Source organism: Rana temporaria, chromosome 4 (assembly GCF_905171775.1).
Source record: "Rana temporaria chromosome 4, aRanTem1.1, whole genome shotgun sequence".
Lineage (NCBI taxonomy): Eukaryota > Metazoa > Chordata > Amphibia > Anura > Ranidae > Rana > Rana temporaria.
In genome coordinates, this window is record NC_053492.1 from 481,164,832 (window position 1) to 481,190,587 (window position 25,756).

Genomic DNA, 25,756 nt, shown 5'->3' on the forward strand with positions numbered 1-25,756 from the left:
CGGTCAGTGATTGACCACCGGCAGTTCTGAGCTTCACGGAACGCAGCTCTGTGAGCGTAAACAACACAGAGCTGTGTTCAGTGACCGGGGGATCTTGTTGCTAGGCAGGGAACGGAAATAACCAGATCCCCAGTAAGAGCCGCACACGGTACACACTGGTCAGGCATATATTTAACCCTTTGATTGCCCCTAGATGTATAACCCCTTCCCAGCCTGTGTCATTAGTACAGTGATAGTGCATATTATTACAACTGATCACTGTAATAAATGTCATTGGTGATGTCAGTGGCAGTTAGTGTCAGATTGCATGCCATCCCGCTATAAGCCGCTGATCGCCGCCATTACTCGTATTAAAAAAACAAAATAAAAATTTCAGTACATATCCCAAAGTTTTTAGGCGCTATAACTTTCACACAAACCAATCAACATTCACTTATTGGGACTTTTGTTACCAGACGTAGCAGAATACATTTTGACCAAAATTTTTATTAAGAGTTTTTTTTTTGGGGGGGGGGGGGGATATGTTTTATAGCAGAAAATATATTTTTATTTTTTCCAAATTTTCGGTCTTTTTCCGTTTTTTTATAATAAAAAATGCAAAAGACAAATATCGCCAAAGGAAAGCTCTGTTTGTGTGAACGATATCAACGTCATTTGGGTGCAGCATTGCATGACTGCGCAATTGCCAGTTAACTGCTTGCCGACCAGCGCACGACTATATACATCGACAGCATGGAACGGACAGGTAGAAGGACGTATAGATACGTCCCCTTTAACCACTTGAGACCCGCGCTATTGACAAAAGACGTCAACAGCGCGGCTCTCAGGTGCCAACTGGATGTCATTTAAAGTGCATTACCCGCGCACGCCTCTGGGGGGCACGCAGCGGGTAAACACTGTCCCGGCGCATCGCTGGGAAGCCAATGCGTGTACCTGGCGGCCTCGATGTCCGCCGGGTACACGCGATCGTCGGGAACACAGCAGGGACGTGGAGCTCTGTGTGTAATGATGGGGTGTAAACACAGAGCTCCACATCCTGTCAGGGAGAGAGAGGAGACCGATCTGTGTCCCTTGTACATAGGGACACAGCATCGGTCCCCTCCCCCAGTCACCCCCCTTCCCCCACACAGTTAGAACACACCCAGGGAATACATTTAACCCCTTCCTCACCCCCTAGTGTTAACCCCTTCCCTGCCAGTCACATGTATACAGTAATTAGTGCATTTTTATAGCACTGATCGCTGTCTAAATGTGAATGGTCCCAAATTTGTGTCAAAAGTGTCCGATACGTCCGCCGCAATATCGCAGTCCCAATAAAAATCGCAGATCGCCGCCATTACTAGTAAAAAAAAAAAATCATAAAAAAAAAAATCATAATTCTGTCCCCTATTTTGTAGGCGCTATAACTTTTGCGCAAACCAGTCGCTTATTGCGATAAATTTTTTTTTTTTTTACAAAAATACGTCGAAAAATACGTATCGGCCTTAACTGAGAAAAAAAATAGTTTTTAAAAAAAAAATTGGGATATTTATTATAGCAACAAGTAAAAAAAATATATATTTTTTTTAAATTGTCGCTCTTTTTTTGTTTATAGCGCAAAAAATAAAAACCGCAGAGGTGATCAAATACCACCAAAAGAAATCTCTATTTGTGGGGAAAAAAGGACGTCGATTTTGTTTGGGAGCCACGTCGCACGACCGCGCAATTGTCAGTTAAAGCGACGCAGTGCCGGAAGCTGAAATTTCGCCTGGGAACAAAGGGGGTTTATGTGCCCAGTAAGCAAGTGGTTAAGAAACCGGCATTGTGGGCGCGTGTGCGCCGGGAGCTCCATGACTCCGACCGCGGGTCCCTCGGACTTGATTTCCGCAGGGATACCCGTGATCGTCTCACGGTGAGGAAGAACGGGGAAATGCTGATGTACACAAGCCATTTCCCCAGTCTTCCTAGAGACAGGACACTGATTGTCTGTTCCCTGTCATCAGGAGCAATGATCAGTGTTGTGTCACACGTAGCCCATCCCCCCCCAGTTAGAATCACTCCTTAGGACACACTTAACACCTTCAGCTCCACCTAGTGGTTAACCCCTTCCCTGCCAGTGTCATTTACACGGTAATCAGTGCATTTTTTTAGCTCTGATCGCTGTATAAATGTGAATGGTCCCAAAAATGTGTCAAAAGTGTCCGCCGCAATGTCGCAGTCCCAATAAAAATCGCTGATCGCCGCCATTACTAATAAAAAAAATATTAATAAAAATGCCATAAAAACTATCCCCTATTTTGCAAACGCTAACATTTTTGCGAAAACCGATCAATAAATGCTTATTGCGATAAATTTTTTTACCAAAAATAGGTAGAATACGTATCGGCCTAAGCTGAGGAAAAAAATGTTTTTTTTAATATATTTTTAGGGGGATATTTATTACAGCAAAAAGTAAAAAATTATTATTTTTTTTCAAAATTGTTGCTCTATTTTTGTTTATAGCGAAAAAAAACGCAGAGGTGATCAAATACCACCAAAAGAAATCTCTATTTGTAAAAAAAAAAAAAAAGGAAGTCAATGTTGTTTGGGAGCCATGTCGCACGACCGCGCAATTGTCAGTTAATGCGACGCAGTGCCGAATTGCAAAAAGTGGCCTGGTCATGAAGGGGGGGGGGGGGGGGGGGGTAAAGGGGCGGTTCACACTTGTACGATGCCAGACCACATTGCTGTGCAGATCACATGCGATGTCTGTGTAATGCGAATTGGTATCGCTGAGTTTGCATCGCATTCGGACCAAACTCGTGCAGGACCCTTTATTTTTGTCCGCACCAGAATCGGATCGCATTGGGTGTTCACTCCTATGTGGTCTAGAAAAATGTGTATATCCCGGGCGCTCCGAGCATTTGAATCCTATGTGGTCCGATTCCTGTCTGAATTCACAGTTCACACTGCGATCTGCGAACCGATCTTTGGGGGTGTCATTAACTTTGTATTGACACCAGAGCGATTCCAATAGAATCGCATGGAACTCTGAGGAAGTTCACATTGCCTTATGCGGACCGCTGGGGGTGTCAACAGAAAGTTAATGACACCCCCAGATCGGTTCGCATATCGCAGTGTACCAGGTGACACCATCTGAGGCTTGTATTATCCAGTACTCCCTGCTGTGGTCCCCTCCTCCCTACCCAGGGACAACCGGACAATACAGACCTCAGATGGTGTCACCTGGTACTCCCTGCTGTGGTCCCCTCCTCCCTACCCAGGGACCACCGGACAATACAGACCTCAGATGGTGTCACCTGGTACTCCCTGCTGTGGTCCTCTCCTCCCTACCCAGGGACCACCGGACGATACAGACCTCAGATGGTGTCACCTGGTACTCCCTGCTGTGGTCCTCTCCTCCCTACCCAGGGACCACCGGACGATACAGGCCTCAGATGGTGTCACCTGGTACTCCCTGCTGTGGTCCCCTCCTCCCTACCCAGGGACCACCGAACAATACAGACCTCAGATGGTGTCACCTGGTACTCCCTGCTGTGGTCCCCTCCTCCCTACCCAGGGACCACCGAACAATACAGGCCTCAGATGGTGTCACCTGGTACTCCCTGCTGTGGTCCTCTCCTCCCTACCCAGGGACCACCGGACAATACAGGCCTCAGATGGTGTCACCTGGTACTCCCTGCTGTGTTCCCCTCCTCCCTACCCAGGGACAACCGGACAATACAGACCTCAGATGGTGTCACCTGGTACTCCCTGCTGTGGTCCCCTCCTCCCTACCCAGGGACCACCGGACAATACAGACCTCAGATGGTGTCACCTGGTACTCCCTGCTGTGGTCCCCTCCTCCCTACCCAGGGACCACCGACAATACAGACCTCAGATGGTGTCACCTGGTACTCCCTGCTGTGGTCCCCTCCTCCCTACCCAGGGACCACCGGACAATACAGACCTCAGATGGTGTCACCTGGTACTCCCTGCTGTGGTCCCCTCCTCCCTACCCAGGGACCACCGGACAATACAGACCTCAGATGGTGTCACCTGGTACTCCCTGCTGTGGTCCTCTCCTCCCTACCCAGGGACCACCGGACGATACAGACCTCAGATGGTGTCACCTGGTACTCCCTGCTGTGGTCCTCTCCTCCCTACCCAGGGACCACCGGACGATACAGGCCTCAGATGGTGTCACCTGGTACTCCCTGCTGTGGTCCCCTCCTCCCTACCCAGGGACCACCGAACAATACAGGCCTCAGATGGTGTCACCTGGTACTCCCTGCTGTGGTCCCCTCCTCCCTACCCAGGGACCACCGAACAATACAGACCTCAGATGGTGTCACCTGGTACTCCCTGCTGTGGTCCCCTCCTCCCTACCCAGGGACCACCGCACAATACAGACCTCAGATGGTGTCACCTGGTACTCCCTGCTGTGGTCCCCTCCTCCCTACCCAGGGACCACCGGACAATACAGGCCTCAGATGGTGTCACCTGGTACTCCCTGCTGTGGTCCCCTCCTCCCTACCCAGGGACCACCGACAATACAGACCTCAGATGGTGTCACCTGGTACTCCCTGCTGTGGTCCCCTCCTCCCTACCCAGGGACCACCGGACAATACAGACCTCAGATGGTATCACCTGGTACTCCCTGCTGTGGTCCCCTCCTCCCTACCCAGGGACCACCGAACAATACAGACCTCAGATGGTGTCACCTGGTACTCCCTGCTGTGGTCCCCTCCTCCCTACCCAGGGACCACCGAACAATACAGGCCTCAGATGGTGTCACCTGGTACTCCCTGCTGTGGTCCCCTCCTCCCTACCCAGGGACCACCGGACAATACAGGCCTCAGATGGTGTCACCTGGTACTCCCTGCTGTGGTCCCCTCCTCCCTACCCAGGGACCACCGGACAATACAGACCTCAGATGGTGTCACCTGGTACTCCCTGCTGTGGTCCCCTCCTCCCTACCCAGGGACCACCGAACAATACAGGCCTCAGATGGTGTCACCTGGTACTCCCTGCTGTGGTCCCCTCCTCCCTACCCAGGGACCACCGGACAATACAGACCTCAGATGGTGTCACCTGGTACTCCCTGCTGTGGTCCCCTCCTCCCTACCCAGGGACCACCGGACAATACAGACCTCAGATGGTGTCACCTGGTACTCCCTGCTGTGGTCCCCTCCTCCCTACCCAGGGACCACCGGACAATACAGACCTCAGATGGTGTCACCTGGTACTCCCTGCTGTGGTCCCCTCCTCCCTACCCAGGGACCACCGGACAATACAGGCCTCAGATGGTGTCACCTGGTACTCCCTGCTGTGGTCCCCTCCTCCCTACCCAGGGACCACCGACAATACAGACCTCAGATGGTGTCACCTGGTACTCCCTGCTGTGGTCCCCTCCTCCCTACCCAGGGACCACCGGACAATACAGACCTCAGATGGTATCACCTGGTACTCCCTGCTGTGGTCCCCTCCTCCCTACCCAGGGACCACCGGACAATACAGGCCTCAGATGGTGTCACCTGGTACTCCCTGCTGTGGTCCCCTCCTCCCTACCCAGGGACCACCGGACAATACAGACCTCAGATGGTGTCACCTGGTACTCCCTGCTGTGGTCCCCTCCTCCCTACCCAGGGACCACCGAACAATACAGGCCTCAGATGGTGTCACCTGGTACTCCCTGCTGTGGTCCCCTCCTCCCTACCCAGGGACCACCGGACAATACAGACCTCAGATGGTGTCACCTGGTACTCCCTGCTGTGGTCCCCTCCTCCCTACCCAGGGACCACCGGACAATACAGACCTCATATGGTGTCACCTGGTACTCCCTGCTGTGGTCCCCTCCTCCCTACCCAGGGACCACCGAACAATACAGACCTCAGATGGTGATTGGATGAGGGGATCGGGTAACAAACCCTGGGACTTTAAACGGTGTCAAGGTATAAATGGATCAAAGAGTAATAATGTAGATACAAATATAATTTATTGGAGAGTACAATATATCAAAAAATTGAAACATAACAATGATGATCCTTGTAGTCATATAGCGGCTTGGATGGAACAAGCAACGCCCAGACCTGTTAGAAAGTGCCCGACATGTTTCGCTACAAGCTTCATCAGGAGCATATAAACAGGGAAGGCTACAAGGAGTAAACAAAGAACAGCATAAATATTTATACATTTGAATCATTGGCGTGTCAGCAATATTACAGTGACAAGCATTTAGTAAATTTGAACAATAGATAGTGATGATTAATCATAAAAATTAAGGGGGAAGAACAGTTAGATAATGTCAAATATTCATGAATAATACATAGATCACAAAAAACATATATGAATAAAAGTGATCAAGAACAGACTTACCACGCAAGATCGAAGATCAAATAATAAAAAAAAATATAGATTAAAACTACGCATACAGAGCCATAGTTCATAGCCAAAATTGGCCTGTAGACATAAAGCCACACTGGAACCAGTCCATACAGGGATTGTCAAAAAAATGCTGCAGTAAAAAAGAGAGGATAAATAGAATTAAATATATGTGAGGTATATACAGCATGTATATCCATAGACTTACAGACATACACGCAGAAAGATTTATGCAATGACCCTGTACTTGCAGGGTACTGCATCAAAAGTAATGATGCTGTATAAAAATATATATATATGTATTTGAAAAGAATTCAAAAATACCTATTTGGGTTGATAGGGTCCGGTAATGAGACTGGCAACAATATATAGATGGATCCAGCACATAAATGGTTAACAACCACTGAACATTAGCAGGAAGAGATCCCCAATATAAAAGACTGGTAAAAGAAAAAATATATATATATATAAAGGTAAATTTTTTAGTAAACAGGATCAATCATTAGTGATATCAAAAATATATATTTTAAATGGTATTCTAATAAAGAAGGGTCCAGCAGATGGAGAGCAGCAAGAGATGTGCAACACATACCTGATTGCTGAGATCGATTTGGCAAATATGCAAGGATAGACCAACAGAAGGCAGTCTAGTGACCCTGGCAAGGCAGAGCCATTAATGGATCAGAAAAAGAAATCCCTTTATATACCTCCCAGAGCGGCGTGTGATGACGACGCTGGGAGTGGACTAAGGAGGTGGGCAGTGATTGGTGCTAAGCTATGAAGGGGAAAACGGGGGGATAGAATGGAGCTCCCCTGTCCGGAATCACTAGCGGTGAAGCAGACCCGATGCGCGCACGCCTGTGACAGGTGGATGACGTCACAGAACGGCGCCGAGAGTGAACGCCATCTTGGAACAGGGATGAAAGCCTGGCAAGATGGGAAACATACTCGGGTGGATCACTAATGTCAGTTCGTCGACACCTAAAGGTGAACGGCGAAAAGAAAGAGTGACCACGGCGGTGGGCCAATGGGGCATAGTAGGTGGAGGCCAGAGTGGAGGTGACCAGGCGATACCTCTAATAATTCCCATCACTGGCAGATGGACGGAGCCAACCTAAAAAGGAAGAAACACCAAAGACAATACCCTTAGGGATCACACAAACTGGAAGGACCGGGCCTAGTTCCCCACAGTAGAAGGTGCGCCCCTAGTGCCCATACAGCAGTATGACAAAAAACATGGAGGGAGAGGAACCAGTGAAACAAACACAGATACAGGCATGGCAAGACGTATATGTATATATGGGTATAAAGAGAAACCCAAAACAACAATTACTAATAAATAAAGAGCAAACACATTTGTTGTGGTTATTGTGTCGGCTAGGGAGAAGTATAGTATATAAAAAATATATATTTCTCCATACAAAAAAGATGATCTTGACCAAAATCTAGCAAGTCTGCTCTGTATATACATGTACACATTAAACAATACATTGAATATGAAAATGACTGATTTAACAATAGGCAAATCTCTATATTAACCAAAGGACAAAGAAAAAAAGAAAGTGAAAAAAGAATAGGTGGGGGGGGGGGAAAGGGGAGATGGAGAATGTGATAAACTATTTTTAGAGGAAGGGTTTGAAGCTGAACCCCTCATTCAAACCAGGGGGTTTGAGAGCCACTAGTTGGTGGATCCATTTAGCTTCTTTTTGTAATAATAGCTTATCGTAATCACCCCCTCGATCACCAGGGGGGACATGCTCCAGTGCAAAAAAATGCATGCATGTGCTGTCAAAATTATGGAACAATCCCATATGTCTACTGATTGGAGTTTCCATCTTCTTCTTCCGCACCAGGGCAACATGGTCCCTGATGCGGTGGAAGAAAGGCCTCTTTGTTTTTCCGACATAAAATGCATTGCAGGAGCACTGCATGATGTAGACAACACCTATTGATTGGCAGTTTGCCGCAAAATAAGGTTTGTATTTTCGTCCATTTGGGAGTATACATGTAGCTGACGCATGTATATATCTGCAAAATGCACATTTGTGGCATGGGCGTGTACCCAACAGACTCACAGGGGTAGGTGTACGGCTGGAATGGTGACTCCTGACCAACTTGTCACGGAGCGAACTAGACCTACGAAAGGTGATTTGGGGGTGAGAACAAAGGTGTTTGGACACTAAATCATCACCCATAAGCAGATACCAATGTTTTTGAAGGATGGTCCTAATTTGTTGGTGGTGCCCCGAAAAACGGGTAATTACTCTAGTGCCAGGATTTGATATGACAGGTTTAGGGTCATGGAGTAAAGAGCCTCTGGTTTTTGTCTTTGCTCTGGCAAATGCCCTTTTGAGACATTTATTGCTATAGCCTCTATCTCGGAAGCGTTTTTGGAGTAGATTAGCCTCTTGGATAAAGTCCTCCTCAGAGCTACAGTTCCTCCTGAGTCTAAGATATTGTCCATACGGGATGCTGGATTTCAAAGGTTCAGGATGGGAGCTAGACGCATGAAGTAGGGCATTGCCTGCCGTCGGTTTCCTAAATAAGGAAGTACCTATAGTACCATCTGGTTGAATGAAAATATGAACATCAAGAAAAGAGATTTTTTTCTGGCTTATCTCAAAAGTAAATTTGAGGTTAAAATCATTAGTCTTGAGACTGTCAAGGAAGGTGATCAAGTCCAAATGAGGTCCCGTCCAGATAAACAATACGTCGTCTATAAAACGACGCCAAAATGGAATATATTCCAAAAAGTGCTGGATCTCATCTTGATGAAAAAGGTTTCGCTCCCACCCCCCCCAGGTACAAGTTTGCATAGGAGGGGGCACATTTGGTCCCCATAGCAACTCCTTGCACCTGGAGGAAGTGGGAGCAACCAAAAAGAAAAATGTTGTTGGTTAGAATGAACCTCAAAAGATCCAAAATAAATTGATTGTAATGTGGCAATGCCTCCATACTTTCAGATAGGAAGCCCTCCACAACTCCCACCCCATGGGTATGGGGGGTAGAGTTGTAGAGGGCTTCAACGTCCAAGGAGACCAGCCATGATCCCTCAGGCACAGCAATGCCATCGAGGGATCTAAGCAAGTCACTCGTGTCTTGGAGGTATGACGACAAACCCTCAACGTGTGGTCTGAGGTAGTCGTCCACCATCTCGCTGGCTTTTTCCGTAAGAGACCCATTCCCGGATACAATGGGGCGTCCAGGGGGCGGGTATATGTTTTTATGGATTTTGGGTAATGCATACATGGTGGGGGTACGTGGGCAGGTGACATTAAGGAATTCCCAGGTCTTTTTTGTGATGAGTCCAGTGTGATAGGCAGAACCAATTAATCTCTGGTACAGAGAGGTGGTAAGGTTCAAATGGTCTATTGAGACCTTTCTGTACCATTGCTTGTTGCTAAGTATGTTATATACCATGCACTCATACTGGATAACATCCATAACAACCAGGTTTCCGCCCTTGTCAGAGGGCTTGATTATAATTCCCGGACATTGCTGTAGAGAGGCAAGGGCCGCTTTCCTGGGTGGATGTCAGATTGGTTTGGGATGGATTAAACCATTTAGTTTCTGTTATCTCCTTAGTCACTTGACTGGTGAAGGCCCAGACATTGGGGTTCCCCTGAAGAGTGAGGAACATCCGTGATCTGGGTTTGTACTCCGTTTTGGTTGATGTGGTAGGAATGGTATTAGGTCTAAGGCCACCAGGTGGCGGTATAGATGGATCAGAGTTGAACTCCAAAAGTTCAGCTGCAGACAGGTCATCGTCATTAATATGGCCTTCTTCCCAGAGTTCCATTAATTCCTCAACCGCCTTAATGTCGGCAAGGGACATATTCTGCCACAAAGGGTTGTCAAAGTTGGTGGTTTGAATGGCAGGTTTTGGTTTATCAAATAACATTTTTAACATCAACTTTCTGGAGAAGAGATTGATGTCTTTAATGAGTTCGAACGCATCGATGTTTTGGGTTGGACAAAAGGATGGAGTTATATGGAGTTATGGGGTTTTTGTTGGCCCACCTTCTGGAGTCGAACTGGCTGGCTGAAAATTTGTGTCGGGCAAAAATCCCCCTGTGTAGCACCGGTGCCTAGGTCACTCAGAAGGGATGTGGGAACTCCCAGTGGAGTGACAGGGTCAATGATGTTCAGTGTAGGTTCGGTAGGATGATCTGTAAGTGCATTTTTAGCTAATGTAGCACGTGTATTCATCTGACTCTTGGGACCGGCCCCCCGTTTGTGAGCATTAGTGGGGGCTGAGCCCCTGCCTGCTTTGGATTGGAACATCCCATGAATTTTGGGGCCTGTGGCTACACCTGCCACCTGGATGGCCGGTGTGGAGGGCAAGGATGAATCTGAATCCGTACAATCAGTAGTAGAATCGCGTGGATTAGATTGATTGGAGTTGGTATTTCTGTTTTTGTTCTTGTTGGCATTGATCGGTCGTTTGCGGCCCTTGTTGGTCGATGCCCAATTATAGGCTTGGCCATCATCGAAAGCCAACTTATCACGGATGAATTTTTTGTCTTTGTTTTTTAATAAGGTGGATACATATGCTTCCAGGTCCCTATTCAAGGCGAGTTCTTTAGTAGAGAAAATTTCCTCAGCGGTGATGAGGCTACCCAAACAGATTAACAGAGAGAGAAAAAAAAAGAAAAGGAACACAAAAGAATTTTTTTTTCATCAATGACCAATAGAAATATACAGAAATGTCCGAAATATATAAATTACAGTCACCAGGGTGTTACCCACCCATCACTTCTAGTAGGCATAGTGAATTATGAAATCCTATTATACTCATCTATATGGTGACTGTAATTTATATATTTCGGACATTTCTATTGGTCATTGATGAAAATTTTTTTCTTTTGTGTTCCTTTTCTTTTTCTTTTTTCTCTCTGTTAATCTGTTTGGGTTCTAACAAGTTTTGCACTTTGGGCCCTGTGGTCATACATCTCTCTGTATACATGGCCGAATACTGTGGGAATGCCTTCGAAGGGCTGATGAACAAATTTCAAAAAACCCAAAGTCAAGCAAGTGGGGGGTCTATCCATCGAGGGGTTCTTTGCTAGACTCCAACGAATGCTGGAACGAAAAACACGTCTATTTTGGAATAGATGGTATTTCATGAAATATATGGAGGATAAGATCACCCCCTGGGGTCTTAGGATACAGATCTTTCCTACCATCTTCAACGTCAGCTCAGAATTCAGGCTGGAATGGGAATTAAACCTTCAGAGTTGTTCGGCAAAAATGATGACTCTTATGTGATCAATATTCATCAGATTTGGCTACTTTGGATCTAGAAATCGAGGATCTACGTATATAGAGATAATAGTCTCGTCACCGCTGAGGAAATTTTCTCTACTAAAGAACTCGCCTTGAATAGGGACCTGGAAGCATATGTATCCACCTTATTAAGAAACAAAGACAAAAAATTCATCCGTGATAAGTTGGCTTTCGATAATGGCCAAGCCTATAATTGGGCATCGACCAACAAGGGCCGCAAACGACCGATCAATGCCAACAAGAACAAAAACAACAGAAATACCAACTCCAATCAATCTAATCCACGCGATTCTACTACTGATTGTACGGATTCAGATTCATCCTTGCCCTCCACACCGGCCATCCAGGTGGCAGGTGTAGCCACAGGCCCCAAAATTCATGGGATGTTCCAATCCAAAGCAGGCAGGGGCTCAGCCCCCACTAATGCTCACAAACGGGGGGCCGGTCCCAAGAGTCAGATGAATACACGTGCTACATTAGCTAAAAATGCACTTACAGATCATCCTACCGAACCTACACTGAACATCATTGACCCTGTCACTCCACTGGGAGTTCCCACATCCCTTCTGAGTGACCTAGGCACCGGTGCTACACAGGGGGATTTTTGCCCGACACAAATTTTCAGCCAGCCAGTTCGACTCCAGAAGGTGGGCCAACAAAAACCCCATAACTCCATATAACTCCATCCTTTTGTCCAACCCAAAACATCGATGCGTTCGAACTCATTAAAGACATCAATCTCTTCTCCAGAAAGTTGATGTTAAAAATGTTATTTGATAAACCAAAACCTGCCATTCAAACCACCAACTTTGACAACCCTTTGTGGCAGAATATGTCCCTTGCCGACATTAAGGCGGTTGAGGAATTAATGGAACTCTGGGAAGAAGGCCATATTAATGACGATGACCTGTCTGCAGCTGAACTTTTGGAGTTCAACTCTGATCCATCTATACCGCCACCTGGTGGCCTTAGACCTAATACCATTCCTACCACATCAACCAAAACGGAGTACAAACCCAGATCACGGATGTTCCTCACTCTTCAGGGGAACCCCAATGTCTGGGCCTTCACCAGTCAAGTGACTAAGGAGATAACAGAAACTAAATGGTTTAATCCATCCCAAACCAATCTGACATCCACCCAGGAAAGCGGCCCTTGCCTCTCTACAGCAATGTCCGGGAATTATAATCAAGCCCTCTGACAAGGGCGGAAACCTGGTTGTTATGGATGTTATCCAGTATGAGTGCATGGTATATAACATACTTAGCAACAAGCAATGGTACAGAAAGGTCTCGATAGACCATTTGAACCTTACCACCTCTCTGTACCAGAGATTAATTGGTTCTGCCTATCACACTGGACTCATCACAAAAAAGACCTGGGAATTCCTTAATGTCACCTGCCCACGTACCCCCACCATGTATGCATTACCCAAAATCCATAAAAACATATACCCGCCCCCTGGACGCCCCATTGTATCCGGGAATGGGTCTCTTACGGAAAAAGCCAGCGAGATGGTGGACGACTACCTCAGACCACACGTTGAGGGTTTGTCGTCATACCTCCAAGACACGAGTGACTTGCTTAGATCCCTCGATGGCATTGCTGTGCCTGAGGGATCATGGCTGGTCTCCTTGGACGTTGAAGCCCTCTACAACTCTACCCCCCATACCCATGGGGTGGGAGTTGTGGAGGGCTTCCTATCTGAAAGTATGGAGGCATTGCCACATTACAATCAATTTATTTTGGATCTTTTGAGGTTCATTCTAACCAACAACATTTTTCTTTTTGGTTGCTCCCACTTCCTCCAGGTGCAAGGAGTTGCTATGGGGACCAAATGTGCCCCCTCCTATGCAAACTTGTACCTGGGGGGGTGGGAGCGAAACCTTTTTCATCAAGAGGAGATCCAGCACTTTTTGGAATATATTCCATTTTGGCGTCGTTTTATAGACGACGTATTGTTTATCTGGACGGGACCTCATTTGGACTTGATCACCTTCCTTGACAGTCTCAAGACTAATGATTTTAACCTCAAATTTACTTTTGAGATAAGCCAGAAAAAAATCTCTTTTCTTGATGTTCATATTTTCATTCAACCAGATGGTACTATAGGTACTTCCTTATTTAGGAAACCGACGGCAGGCAATGCCCTACTTCATGTGTCTAGCTCCCATCCTGAACCTTTGAAATCCAGCATCCCGTATGGACAATATCTTAGACTCAGGAGGAACTGTAGCTCTGAGGAGGACTTTATCCAAGAGGCTAATCTACTCCAAAAACGCTTCCGAGATAGAGGCTATAGCAATAAATGTCTCAAAAGGGCATTTGCCAGAGCAAAGACAAAAACCAGAGGCTCTTTACTCCATGACCCTAAACCTGTCAAATCAAATCCTGGCACTAGAGTAATTACCCGTTTTTCGGGGCACCACCAACAAATTAGGACCATCCTTCAAAAACATTGGTATCTGCTTATGGGTGATGATTTAGTGTCCAAACACCTTTGTTCTCACCCCCAAATCACCTTTCGTAGGTCTAGTTCGCTCCGTGACAAGTTGGTCAGGAGTCACCATTCCAGCCGTACACCTACCCCTGTGAGTCTGTTGGGTACACGCCCATGCCACAAATGTGCATTTTGCAGATATATACATGCGTCAGCTACATGTATACTCCCAAATGGACGAAAATACAAACCTTATTTTGCGGCAAACTGCCAATCAATAGGTGTTGTCTACATCATGCAGTGCTCCTGCAATGCATTTTATGTCGGAAAAACAAAGAGGCCTTTCTTCCACCGCATCAGGGACCATGTTGCCCTGTGTAAGGGCTTACCTTGTGTGGAGTCCATTTTGCAGGTTTGTAAGCTCACCCTTGCAGGTACACACAGCCCAAGGTAATACAGGTAAGACACTACCTGGGCTGTGAGTCGGTGCACGGGGGCTAGATAGAGATTAGCCCAGGATAGTATAGCCATGGCCCAGGATTCCAGAGAGAGTCAGGTAAGTACTGACGGAAAGTTCAGGGTTTGCAGACAGGAACCAAAGACAAGTCCGGGGCACAGGCCGTGGGTCAAGGGATGGAGAAGACAGGGAAAGTCCAAAAGTACAAGCCGGGGTCAGAGGGCAGGAGACAGCCGCAATCCAGGGTACGTAAGCCAAAGGGTCAGAAGCCAGGGTCAGTCTTGTAGCTGAAGACAATCACAGGAACACAGGAACCGTTGGCACAGACAGGACTATCAGAGAACAATGAACTGACACCTGCCTCATAGTGAGGCAGGGCTTTATACCCTGGTTGATTAGGAAACCTGCCTCAGCTGGACCAGGATAAACAGGTGCAGATTGCAGGGAGATTCAAAGACAGGCAATCAGCACATAGTTCAGAACCAGGCTTTGATGGACAGCAAGCAGAATATGAACTTGAGAAGTGGCTCAGAGGCAAAGATCTGGAGCAGTGAAGGCGAAGTCCTGGGTTCAATCCCACCCAGAGCCACTGTTTGGCACGATAGCGATCGTGACACCCTGGTGCGGAAGAAGAAGATGGAAACTCCAATCAGTAGACATATGGGATTGTTCCATAATTTTGACAGCACATGCATGCATTTTTTTGCACTGGAGCATGTCCCCCCTGGTGATCGAGGGGGTGATTACGATAAGCTATTATTACAAAAAGAAACTAGTGGCTCTCAAACCCCCTGGTTTGAATGAGGGGTTCAGCTTCAAACCCTTCCTCTAAAAATAGTTTATCACATTCTCCATCCCCCCCCCCCCCCCCCCTTTCCTCCCCCCCTTTTTTTCCCTCCCCTTCCCCTCCCCTCCTCTTTCCCCCCTCCCCTCCCCCCCCACCTATTCTTTTTTCACTTTCTTTTTTTCTTTGTCCTTTGGTTAATATAGAGATTTGCCTATTGTTAAATCAGTCATTTTCATATTCAATGTATTGTTTAATGTGTACATGTATATACAGAGCAGACTTGCTAGATTTTGGTCAAGATCATCTTTTTTGTATGGAGAAATATATATTTTTTATATACTATACTTCTCCCTAGCCGACACAATAACCACAACAAATGTGTTTGCTCTTTATTTATTAGTAATTGTCGTTTTGGGTTTCTCTTTATACCCATATATACATATACGTCTTGCCATGCCTGTATCTGTGTTTGTTTCACTGGTTCCTCTCCCTCCATGTTTTTTGTCATACTGCTGTATGGGCACTAGGGGCGCACCTTCTACTGTGGGGAACTAGGCCCGGTCCTTCCAGTTTGTGTGATCCCTAAGGGTATTGTCTTTGGTGTTTCTTCCTTTTTAGGTTGGCTCCGTCCATCTGCCAGTGATGGGAATTATTAGAGGTATCGCCTGGTCACCTCCACTCTGGCCTCCACCTACTATGCCCCATTGGCCCACCGCCGTGGTCACTCTTTCTTTTCGCCGTTCACCTTTAGGTGTCGACGAACTGACATTAGTGATCCACCCGAGTATGTTTCCCATCTTGCCAGGCTTTCATCCCTGTTCCAAGATGGCGTTCACTCTCGGCGCCGTTCTGTGACGTCATCCACCTGTCACAGGCGTGCGCGCATCGGGTCTGCTTCACCGCTAGTGATTCCGGACAGGGGAGCTCCATTCTATCCCCCCGTTTTCCCCTTCATAGCTTAGCACCAATCACTGCCCACCTCCTTAGTCCACTCCCAGCGTCGTCATCACACGCCGCTCTGGGAGGTATATAAAGGGATTTCTTTTTCTGATCCATTAATGGCTCTGCCTTGCCAGGGTCACTAGACTGCCTTCTGTTGGTCTATCCTTGCATATTTGCCAAATCGATCTCAGCAATCAGGTATGTGTTGCACATCTCTTGCTGCTCTCCATCTGCTGGACCCTTCTTTATTAGAATACCATTTAAAATATATATTTTTGATATCACTAATGATTGATCCTGTTTACTAAAAAATTTACCTTTATATATATATATATTTTTTCTTTTACCAGTCTTTTATATTGGGGATCTCTTCCTGCTAATGTTCAGTGGTTGTTAACCATTTATGTGCTGGATCCATCTATATATTGTTGCCAGTCTCATTACCGGACCCTATCAACCCAAATAGGTATTTTTGAATTCTTTTCAAATACATATATATATATATATATACATATATATATATATATATATATATATATATATATTTTTATACAGCATCATTACTTTTGATGCAGTACCCTGCAAGTACAGGGTCATTGCATAAATCTTTCTGCGTGTATATACATGTGTATGTCTGTAAGTCTATGGATATACATGCTGTATACACCCTATATACCTCACATATATTTAATTCTATTTATCCTCTCTTTTTTACTGCAGCATTTTTTTGACAATCCCTGTATGGACTGGTTCCAGTGTGGCTTTATGTCTACAGGCCAATTTTGGCTATGAACTATGGCTCTGTATGCGTAGTTTTAATCTATATTTTTTTTATTATTTGATGATCTTCGATCTTGCGTGGTAAGTCTGTTCTTGATCACTTTTATTCATATATGTTTTTTGTGATCTATGTATTATTCATGAATATTTGACATTATCTAACTGTTCTTCCCCCTTAATTTTTATGATTGATCATCACTATCTATTGTTCAAATTTACTAAATGCTTGTCACTGTAATATTGCTGACACGCCAATGATTCAAATGTATAAATATTTATGCTGTTCTTTGTTTACTCCTTGTAGCCTTCCCTGTTTATATGCTCCTGATGAAGCTTGTAGCGAAACATGTCGGGCACTTTCTAACAGGTCTGGGCGTTGCTTGTTCCATCCAAGCCTCTATATGACTACAAGGATCATCATTGTTATGTTTCAATTTTTTGATATATTGTACTCTCCAATAAATTATATTTGTATCTACATTATTACTCTTTGATCCATTTATACCTTGACACCGTTCCCAGGGTTTGTTACCCGATCCCCTCATCCAATCTTCCTCTATTTGTTACGGGATGTGGTGTCTCTTGATTTGACTCTCTATGCCTCATTTATCTATTTAGACCTCAGATGGTGTCACCTGGTACTCCCTGCTGTGGTCCCCTCCTCCCTACCCAGGGACCACCGGACAATACAGGCCTCAAATGGTGTCACCTGGTACTCCCTGCGTGGTCCCCTCCTCCCTACCCAGGGACCACCGGACAATACAGGCCTCAAATGGTGTCACCTGGTACTCCCTGCTCTGGTGGTCCCCTCCTCCCTACCCAGGGACCACCGGACAATACAGGCCTCAGATGGTGTCACCTGGTACTCCCTGCTGTGGTCCCCTCCTCCCTACCCAGGGACCACCGGACACTCCCTGGTACTCCCTGCTGTGGTCCCCTCCTCCCTACCCAGGGACCACCGGACACTCCCTGGTACTCCCTGCTGTGGTCCCCTCCTCCCTACCCAGGGACCACCGGACTGAATTCACAGTTCCCACTGCGATCTGCGAACCGATCTTTGGGGGTGTCATTAACTTTGTATTGTCACCAGAGCGATTCCAGTGACGGTTCCCGCATCGCATGGAACTCTCAGGAAGTTCACATTGCCTTATGCGGACCGCTGGGGGTGTCAATAGAAAGTTAATGACACTCCCTGCTGTGGTCCCCTCCTCCCTACCCAGGGACCACTGGACAATACAGGCCTCAGATGGTGTCACCTGGTACTCCCTGCTGTGGTCCCCTCCTCCCTACCCAGGGACCACCGGACAATACAGACCTCAGATGGTGTCACCTGGTACTCCCTGCTGTGGTCCCCTCCTCCCTACCCAGGGACCACCGGACAATACAGGCCTCAGATGGTGTCACCTGGTACTCCCTGCAATCCCCCCCCCCCCCCTCCACCAGGCAGAGTTTAGAGAATGTGCTGCAGGAGTCCATGCATGTACGGTAGTATACAGGACACACACCAGTGGCTGGAAATACTGCCTGGAAGCTGAAGGCCACAATTTGACATCTGTATTAATATTTCATTTTGCATGCGAGTGTGAAAAAGGGGGAGTGGCCATTTAGAAAGTACACGTGTTCCCAATTTTTAAGACCTCTCCAGCTTCCAGGCCATGGTTGTCCAACCTGCGGGGCCCTCCAGCTGTTTTGCGGAACTACAAGTCCCATCATACCTCTGCCTTTGGGAGTCATGCTTGTGTTCCATCAGATTAGGCGACCCATCAGAATTCGTAAACAAAAAAGTGACGTTCCGTCACGGCCATCTTGGTACACCCCTGCACTCAGCCTACGGTCCGAAGTCGCCAAGCGGCCATCTTGTTACACCCACCGAAATGTTGCATTTCACACTTATTTTTACCACTAAACTCACCTTATAAAGTGAAGTGCGGTATTTAGAAGTCCGTGACTCTGTTTTGACGTTGAATTTTAAAAGCAGCGACAAACCTGCTGAGAGATTCACAGATTTGCTAATGTGACCGAACACCGCTGCTTCAAAAATTCAACGTCAAAACAGCGTTTCTAAATACAGTTCATAAATGTTGTCCCTTCATTACATGTAACCATATTGCTACACTTAGAGGCGCCTCTCTTCTCTTTTATACTCAGTTGTGACATGACGCTGCTCTTATATCAAGACATCGCTTGTATATCAAGACATCGCTTGTATATCAAGGCAAAAGTTATTAAAACACTTTGCTTGTCTTGCAAAACGCTCTCAAACCAAGGTTTTACTGTACTGCATTTCACTTTATAAGCTGAGTTTAGTGGTAAAAATAAGTGTGAAATGCAACATTTTGGTGGGTGTATAAAGATGGCCGCTTGGTGACCTCAGGGTTAGTGTAGGGCGAGTGCGGGGTGTACCAAGATGGCCGTGACGGAACGTCACTTCCATTACAAGTTTTGACGGGTTGCCCAATCCCACGGAACACATGCAACTGTCAGCCCTGCAAAGCCTCATGGGACGTTCCTTGCAATGCCTCATGGGACGTTCCTTGCAATGCCTCATGGGACGTTCCTTGCAATGCCTCATGGGACGTTCCTTGCAATGCCTCATGGGAATTCCCTTGCAATGCCTCATGGGACGTTCCTTGCAATGCCTCATGGGACGTTCCTTGCAATGCCTCATGGGAATTCCCTTGCAATGCCTCATGGGACGTTCCTTGCAATGCCTCATGGGACGTTCCTTGCAAAGCCTCATGGGTCCTGTAGTTCCACAACAGCTGGAGGGCCACAGGTTGGACACCCAATTATCTAGGCTCAGGAAGACACTGACCACTTTGAATAAACACAAACGTATTGAAATAATAAAAAAACATTTACGCCTAATATTTCACAGAGAGGGGCGGACCTTGGAAGTAGTGGCAGGAAGACGGTTGCGGGTCGGCTGTTGGTTTTGGTACTTTTCTTCTCATGGGTGAAGTGTCGGGGGAGGATGATGAGGAGGAGCCGGATAATCCCAGCGCCACGAGGCGTCCTTTTTTCCCGCACACAAAGCAGTCCGGAGGTGTGGCTGAAGGACCGCGGGGAAGATTACATTCATCCGGATTATAATTCCTCACTGCGCCGCTGTGCTGTTCAGAGCGTTCTCGCTGCCAGATGAAGTGCGCCGGAGCGATCGCCATCACCTGCAGAGGGAGGGAGTGGGAAGAAAACTCCGGAAGGTAAACGGATGCCAGATTTATATTATTGATACTTTATTATTATTATTATTATTATTAGAGGAAATGCTGGAACTCTCTGCCGCTTACATCACAACTGGACACCCGCAGAGCAAAAAAATATATATATATATCGTTTTGATTCATTATATAAATAATTTTGTTTCGTTGTATTTCTTTAATTCGTTTTTAGGAATTCATTTTATTTATTCGTTTTCAAATTTGATCAGAATTTTCTGAATGCAATTCAACTGAATTTAGAAAATTCGAATCGGCATTCAAATTTATTCCATTCAAATTTCAGAAGACAGATGGTTACCGTATTTATCGGGGTATTGCGCGCTCCCGCGTATAGCGCGCACCCCTAAAGTTGCCCAGATTTCCTGTGGGTCCGGCGTCCGTCTGCGGCTTCGGGTGTCCTCTTTGTCGGGTCCGGCATCCTTCTGCGGCGTCATCGCGTCCTCCCCGCTCGTTTCCCGCGCCGAGTTTGAATACTGCGCCGACATATACCGAGCACAGTACACTCGTGTATCGGCGGGCAGGCTTGGCTACTCTCGCGCTGACGTCCTGTACGTCCAGGACGTCAGCGCGAGAGGCGCCGAGACTGCCCAAAGATACACGAGTGTACTGCGCTCGGTATATGTCGGCGCAGTATTCAAACTCGGCGCGGGGAAAGCGGGTATTGGCGTATACCGCGCACCCACGATTTTGCCCTGATTTTCAGGGCAAAATAGTACGCGGTATACACCGATAAATACGGTATATATATATATTTTTTTTTTCTATTCTTTTCTATGTTATTCAAATTTATTCTATTCGTAATTTGAATTTTGGAAGGCTGTTATTTTCTTTCTATTGTATTGTTTTTTCTATTTTATTTATTTCTCTCTATTCTATTCAAATTTCAGAATATGGTTGTATTCTATTTTATTCAATTTTATTGTTTTTTTCTATTCTATTTTTTCACTATGGATTGTATTCAAATTCATTCTAATTGAATTTGGGAAGACGGTTATCTTCTTTCTATTTAATTCTATTCTATATTTATTCTATTCCTTTAATTTCTATTTTTATTTTATTCTATTATTTTATTTTCTAATCAATTCCCTCATTTTCTATTCTATTTTATTATTATTTTTTTTTATTATATTCTGTTTTACTCTGTTCTTTTCTATTATTTTCTATTCCATTCTGTTCCTTTATTTTCTATTATATTTGATTCCATTCTTTTAGGCCTCGTACACACGACCGAACATGTCCGCTGAAACTGGTCCGTCGTACCAGTTCCCGTGGACATGTTCGGTCGTGTGTAGGGCCGACCGGACAATTTTCCGGCGGATCAGACATGTTTCCAGCGGACAACTGTTTCCTAGCATGCTAAGAAACATGTCCGCTGGAACCATGTCCGCTGGCCCGAGAACCCGCGCATGGCGTCGAATTGATTCGACGCATGCGTGGAAGCTTTGAACTTCCGCGTCAGAGAACGTCGGTGTCATATACGTCACCGCGTTCTCTGTCCGCGGGGATTTTGGTTTGATGGTGTGTACAACCATCAGACCAAAATCCGGCAGCGTACATGTCCGATGAAAACGGTCCGGCGGACCGTTTTCATCGGACAGATCCGGTCGTCTGTGCGCGGCCTTAGTTCCCTATTATATTTGATTCTATTATTTTATTTCCTATTCTATTGTGTTCTGCTTTACACTACTGTATTCTATTTTATTATATTATTTTTCATTCCATTCCTTTATTTTGTATTATATTTGATTTCATTCTTTTAGTTCCCTCTTACCGTATTTATCGGCGTATACCGCACACTTTTTTCCCCTTAAAATCATGGGAAAATCGTGGGTGCGATATATACGCCGATCCCCGCGCTGTGTTTGAACGCCGCCGCCGACATTTACCGGAGCGCGGTACACTCGGCCAGGCTCGGCTCCCCTCCCGGTCACGCCCTGTGCCGCCTCCTAGCCTTTATGCGAGAGAAGCCGAGCGTGGCCGAGTGTACTGCGCTCGGTATATGTCGGCGGCGGTGTTCAAACACAGCGCGGGAAGCGGGTATCGACTCAAAAACAGCGCGGGAAAAGCGGGGAGGACACCACCGAGGCCGCAGACGGACGCCGGACCGGACAAGGCCGCCGATGGACGCCGGGCAGGACACCGACGAGGGGCATTCAAACTGTGAGTATTTTCTTTTTTTCCCTGAAATTTCCCTTCCAGGTTGGAGGTGCGCGCTATACGCCGGGGCGCGCTATATGAAGATAAATACGGTATATTTGATTCTATTATTTTATTTCCTATTCTTTTGTGTTCTGCTTTACACTATTCTATTATATTATTTTTCATTCCATTCTGTTCCTTTATTTTCTATTATATTTGATTTCATTCTTTTATTTTCTATTAGATTAGATTCTATTCTATTGTGTTCTGCTTTACATTATTCTATTCTATTTTCTATGGAGTGGCAACCCTAGTTGAACTCCATGGATTCATAAATACCGGACACACCGAGCTCCCGCTCGGCCAGTAAATTCCTTGTTACACTGGGAGGATGAATCCTGATCGATTGATCGCCCTGGGAAGTTGCAGAGTTGATTTTGCCTCTCATTCAGAAAAATGAAACGAGGAACTTGGCCCCCCCGGTCCCTTTAAACGTATTTTGTAGAAGCGACTGACCTCATCACAGCAACGCCGGCTGACGGAGGCTCGGTGTTGGATGCGGGACCACAGCTTATCCCTCGCTCTTAGGAAGTCTGGGAAGAGCCGGGCCCAGTTCTTTCCTAATGCCCAGGGGAAGATCTCGTACTTGGCTTCTTCATGGTCCTCTTCCACCGTGTTTGCCAAATACCTAAGGAACAAGGAAAGCCTTCAATCTTCCTGATTAGTATCACAGGACTTTTGTATGGCCTTTTTGCTTGGTGCATATATCCCCCTGATGAAGCCTTAAGGACGAAACATGTCGGGATATCGTACGATCATTCAATCTCTATAAAACCCTCTATGTGCAACCACCATATTGGAGTTACCCTATTATAACGACCATTGTGTTCTGTCTTTTTTAGTCTCGGTGTATAATAAAGATATTTTGTATTTTTTTTTACGTACTTTTGATTGGTTTCTATTATTATCTGTATAAGCACCGCTATAATCCCTTCCCATATTCTCTCTTACTTTTGAACAAATTACTTCTTGGGATGAGGTGTGTAACTAACTCTAGTAGTAGGTAGATTCAGGTAGGGGCGCGCAAATATAGGTCGGCGTAGCCTAGCGTGTTTACACTACGCCGCCTTAAGTAAGAGAGGCAAGTACATGATTCACAAAGTACTTGCCTCCTTACTTAGGGCGGCGTAGTGTAAATGCGGCGGGCGTAAGGGCGCCTAATTCAAATGGGTTGGGGGGGGGGGGCGTGTTTAATGGTAATGAGGCTTGACCTCACGTTTTTGACGTTTTTTTGTCACTGCGCATGCGCCGGGCGACTATATTTCCCAGTGTGCATTGCGGTTTCGTACGCCGCACGGGCCTATTGATTTCGACGTGGACGTAAACTACGTAAATCCCGATTCGCGGACGACTTAAGCAAACGACGTTAAAATTTCAAATCTCGCGGCGGGAACGGCGGGCGTACTTTAACATTGTTATTCCACCTAATAGGTGGAATAACTTTAGGCCTCCTAAGGCCTTACGGAAACGGCATAAATCGACTGCGGCGGCCGGGCTTAGGTTTGTGAATCGGCGTACAAACTCATTTACATAATCTACGCCGACCGCAATGGAAGCGCCACCTAGCGGCCATCCGAAAAATTGCAATCTAAGATAGGACGGCGCAAGCCGGCCTATCTTAGATATGTTTAAGCGTATCTCTGTTTGAGCATACGCTTAAACATACGGCGGCGTAGATTCTGAGTTAGGCCGGCTTATCTACTGATAAGCCGGCCTAACTCTTACTGAATCTACCTATAGGTGTCTACTCTTATAGGTAGATTCAGGTAGGGGCGCGCTAATTTGCGGCGGCGTAGCCTAGCGTGTTTACACTACGCCGCCTTAAGTAAGAGAGGCAAGTACATGATTCACAAAGTACTTGCCTCCTCACTTAGGGTGGCGTAGTGTAAACGCGGCGGGCGTAAGGGTGCCTAATTCAAATGGGTTGAGGGGGGGCGTGTTTAATGGTAATGAGGCTTGACCTCACGTTTTTGACGTTTTTTTGTCACTGCGCATGCGCCGGGCGACTATATTTCCCAGTGTGCATTGCGGTTACGTACGCCGCACGGGCCTATTGATTTCGACGTGGACGTAAACAACGTAAATCCCGATTCGCGGACGACTTACGCAAACGACGTTAAAAATTCGAACCTCGCGGCGGGAACGGCGGCCGTACTTTAACATTGTTATTCCATCTAATAGGTGGAATAACTTTAGGCCTCCTAAGGCCTTACGGAAACGGCGTAAATCGACTGCGGCGGCCGGGCGTAGGTTCGTGAATCGGCGTACAAATTCATTTACATAATCTACGCCGACCGCAATGGAAGCGCCACCTAGCGGCCATCCGAAAAATTGCAATCTAAGATAGGATGGCGCAAGCCGTCCTATCTTAGATAGGTTTAAGCGTATCTCTGTTTGAGCATACGCTTAAACATACGTCGGCGTAGATTCTGAGTTAGGCCGGCTTATCTACTGATATCTACTGATAAGTCGGCCTAACTCTTACTGAATCTACCTATAATTTGGTCTAAAACGATATAATTTGTAAATACACCTTTTAAGGAATATTAGGTGTTAGGAGGGAGGGAGGGGGAGGAGTATTTTTAAGATTAGTTATGGTCATCATGGAATTCTACTTTATAGGGTTAGTTCGTTAGAACACCTGGGTGTTCAAAACAAAGGGCCAGATCCACAAAGAAGTTACGTCGGCGTATCTATTGATACGCCGCGTAACTTCTAGGATGTGCCGGCGTATCTTTTTTCTGTATCCAGAAAGCAAGATACGCCAGATTTTTGCTTAGATACGACTGACGTAAGTCTCTTACGCCGTCGTATCTTAGTTGCATATTTACGCTGGCCGCTAGGTGGCGCTTCCGTAGAGTTACGCGTAGAATATGCAAATTAGGTACATACGCCGATTCACGAACGTATATGCGCCCGGCGTATCTATATGCGTCGTTTGCGTAAGGCGTCGGACCGGCGTAAAGTTACCCCTGCTATAGTGAGGCGTACGCAATGTTAAGTATGGACGTCGGGGCAGCGTAAAATTTTCCATTGTTTGTGTAAAACATTCGCAAATAGGGCTTTGTGTAAGTTACGTTCACGTCGTCTAGGCATTGAGCGGGCGTAATTTAATTTGCAAATTCGACGTGATACTGAGCATGCGCGCGAATGCGTCGTTCGAAAAAAGCGTAATTTATGTGGGGTCATGCTTAGTTTACATAAAACACGCCCCCCTGTTCCTCATTTGATTTAGGCGCGCTTACGCCGGCACATTTACGCTACGCCGCCGTAAATTTAGACGCAAGTGCTTTGTGAATACA

General features: G+C 46.3%; 1 protein-coding gene across 1 annotated transcript in view; it reads right to left on the minus strand.

The window, feature by feature from the left end:
- Positions 1–25,756, minus strand: part of SPDYA (speedy/RINGO cell cycle regulator family member A) — a 52,585-nt gene that overhangs the window by 1,675 nt on the left and 25,154 nt on the right. Inside the window, exons 4-5 of the mRNA XM_040351866.1 lie at positions 22,911–23,082; positions 19,925–20,201 (exon numbers count right to left, since the gene is read on the minus strand). Coding sequence (XP_040207800.1) covers positions 19,925–20,201; positions 22,911–23,082 — 449 coding nt within the window. The remainder of the gene's footprint in view (positions 1–19,924; positions 20,202–22,910; positions 23,083–25,756) is intronic.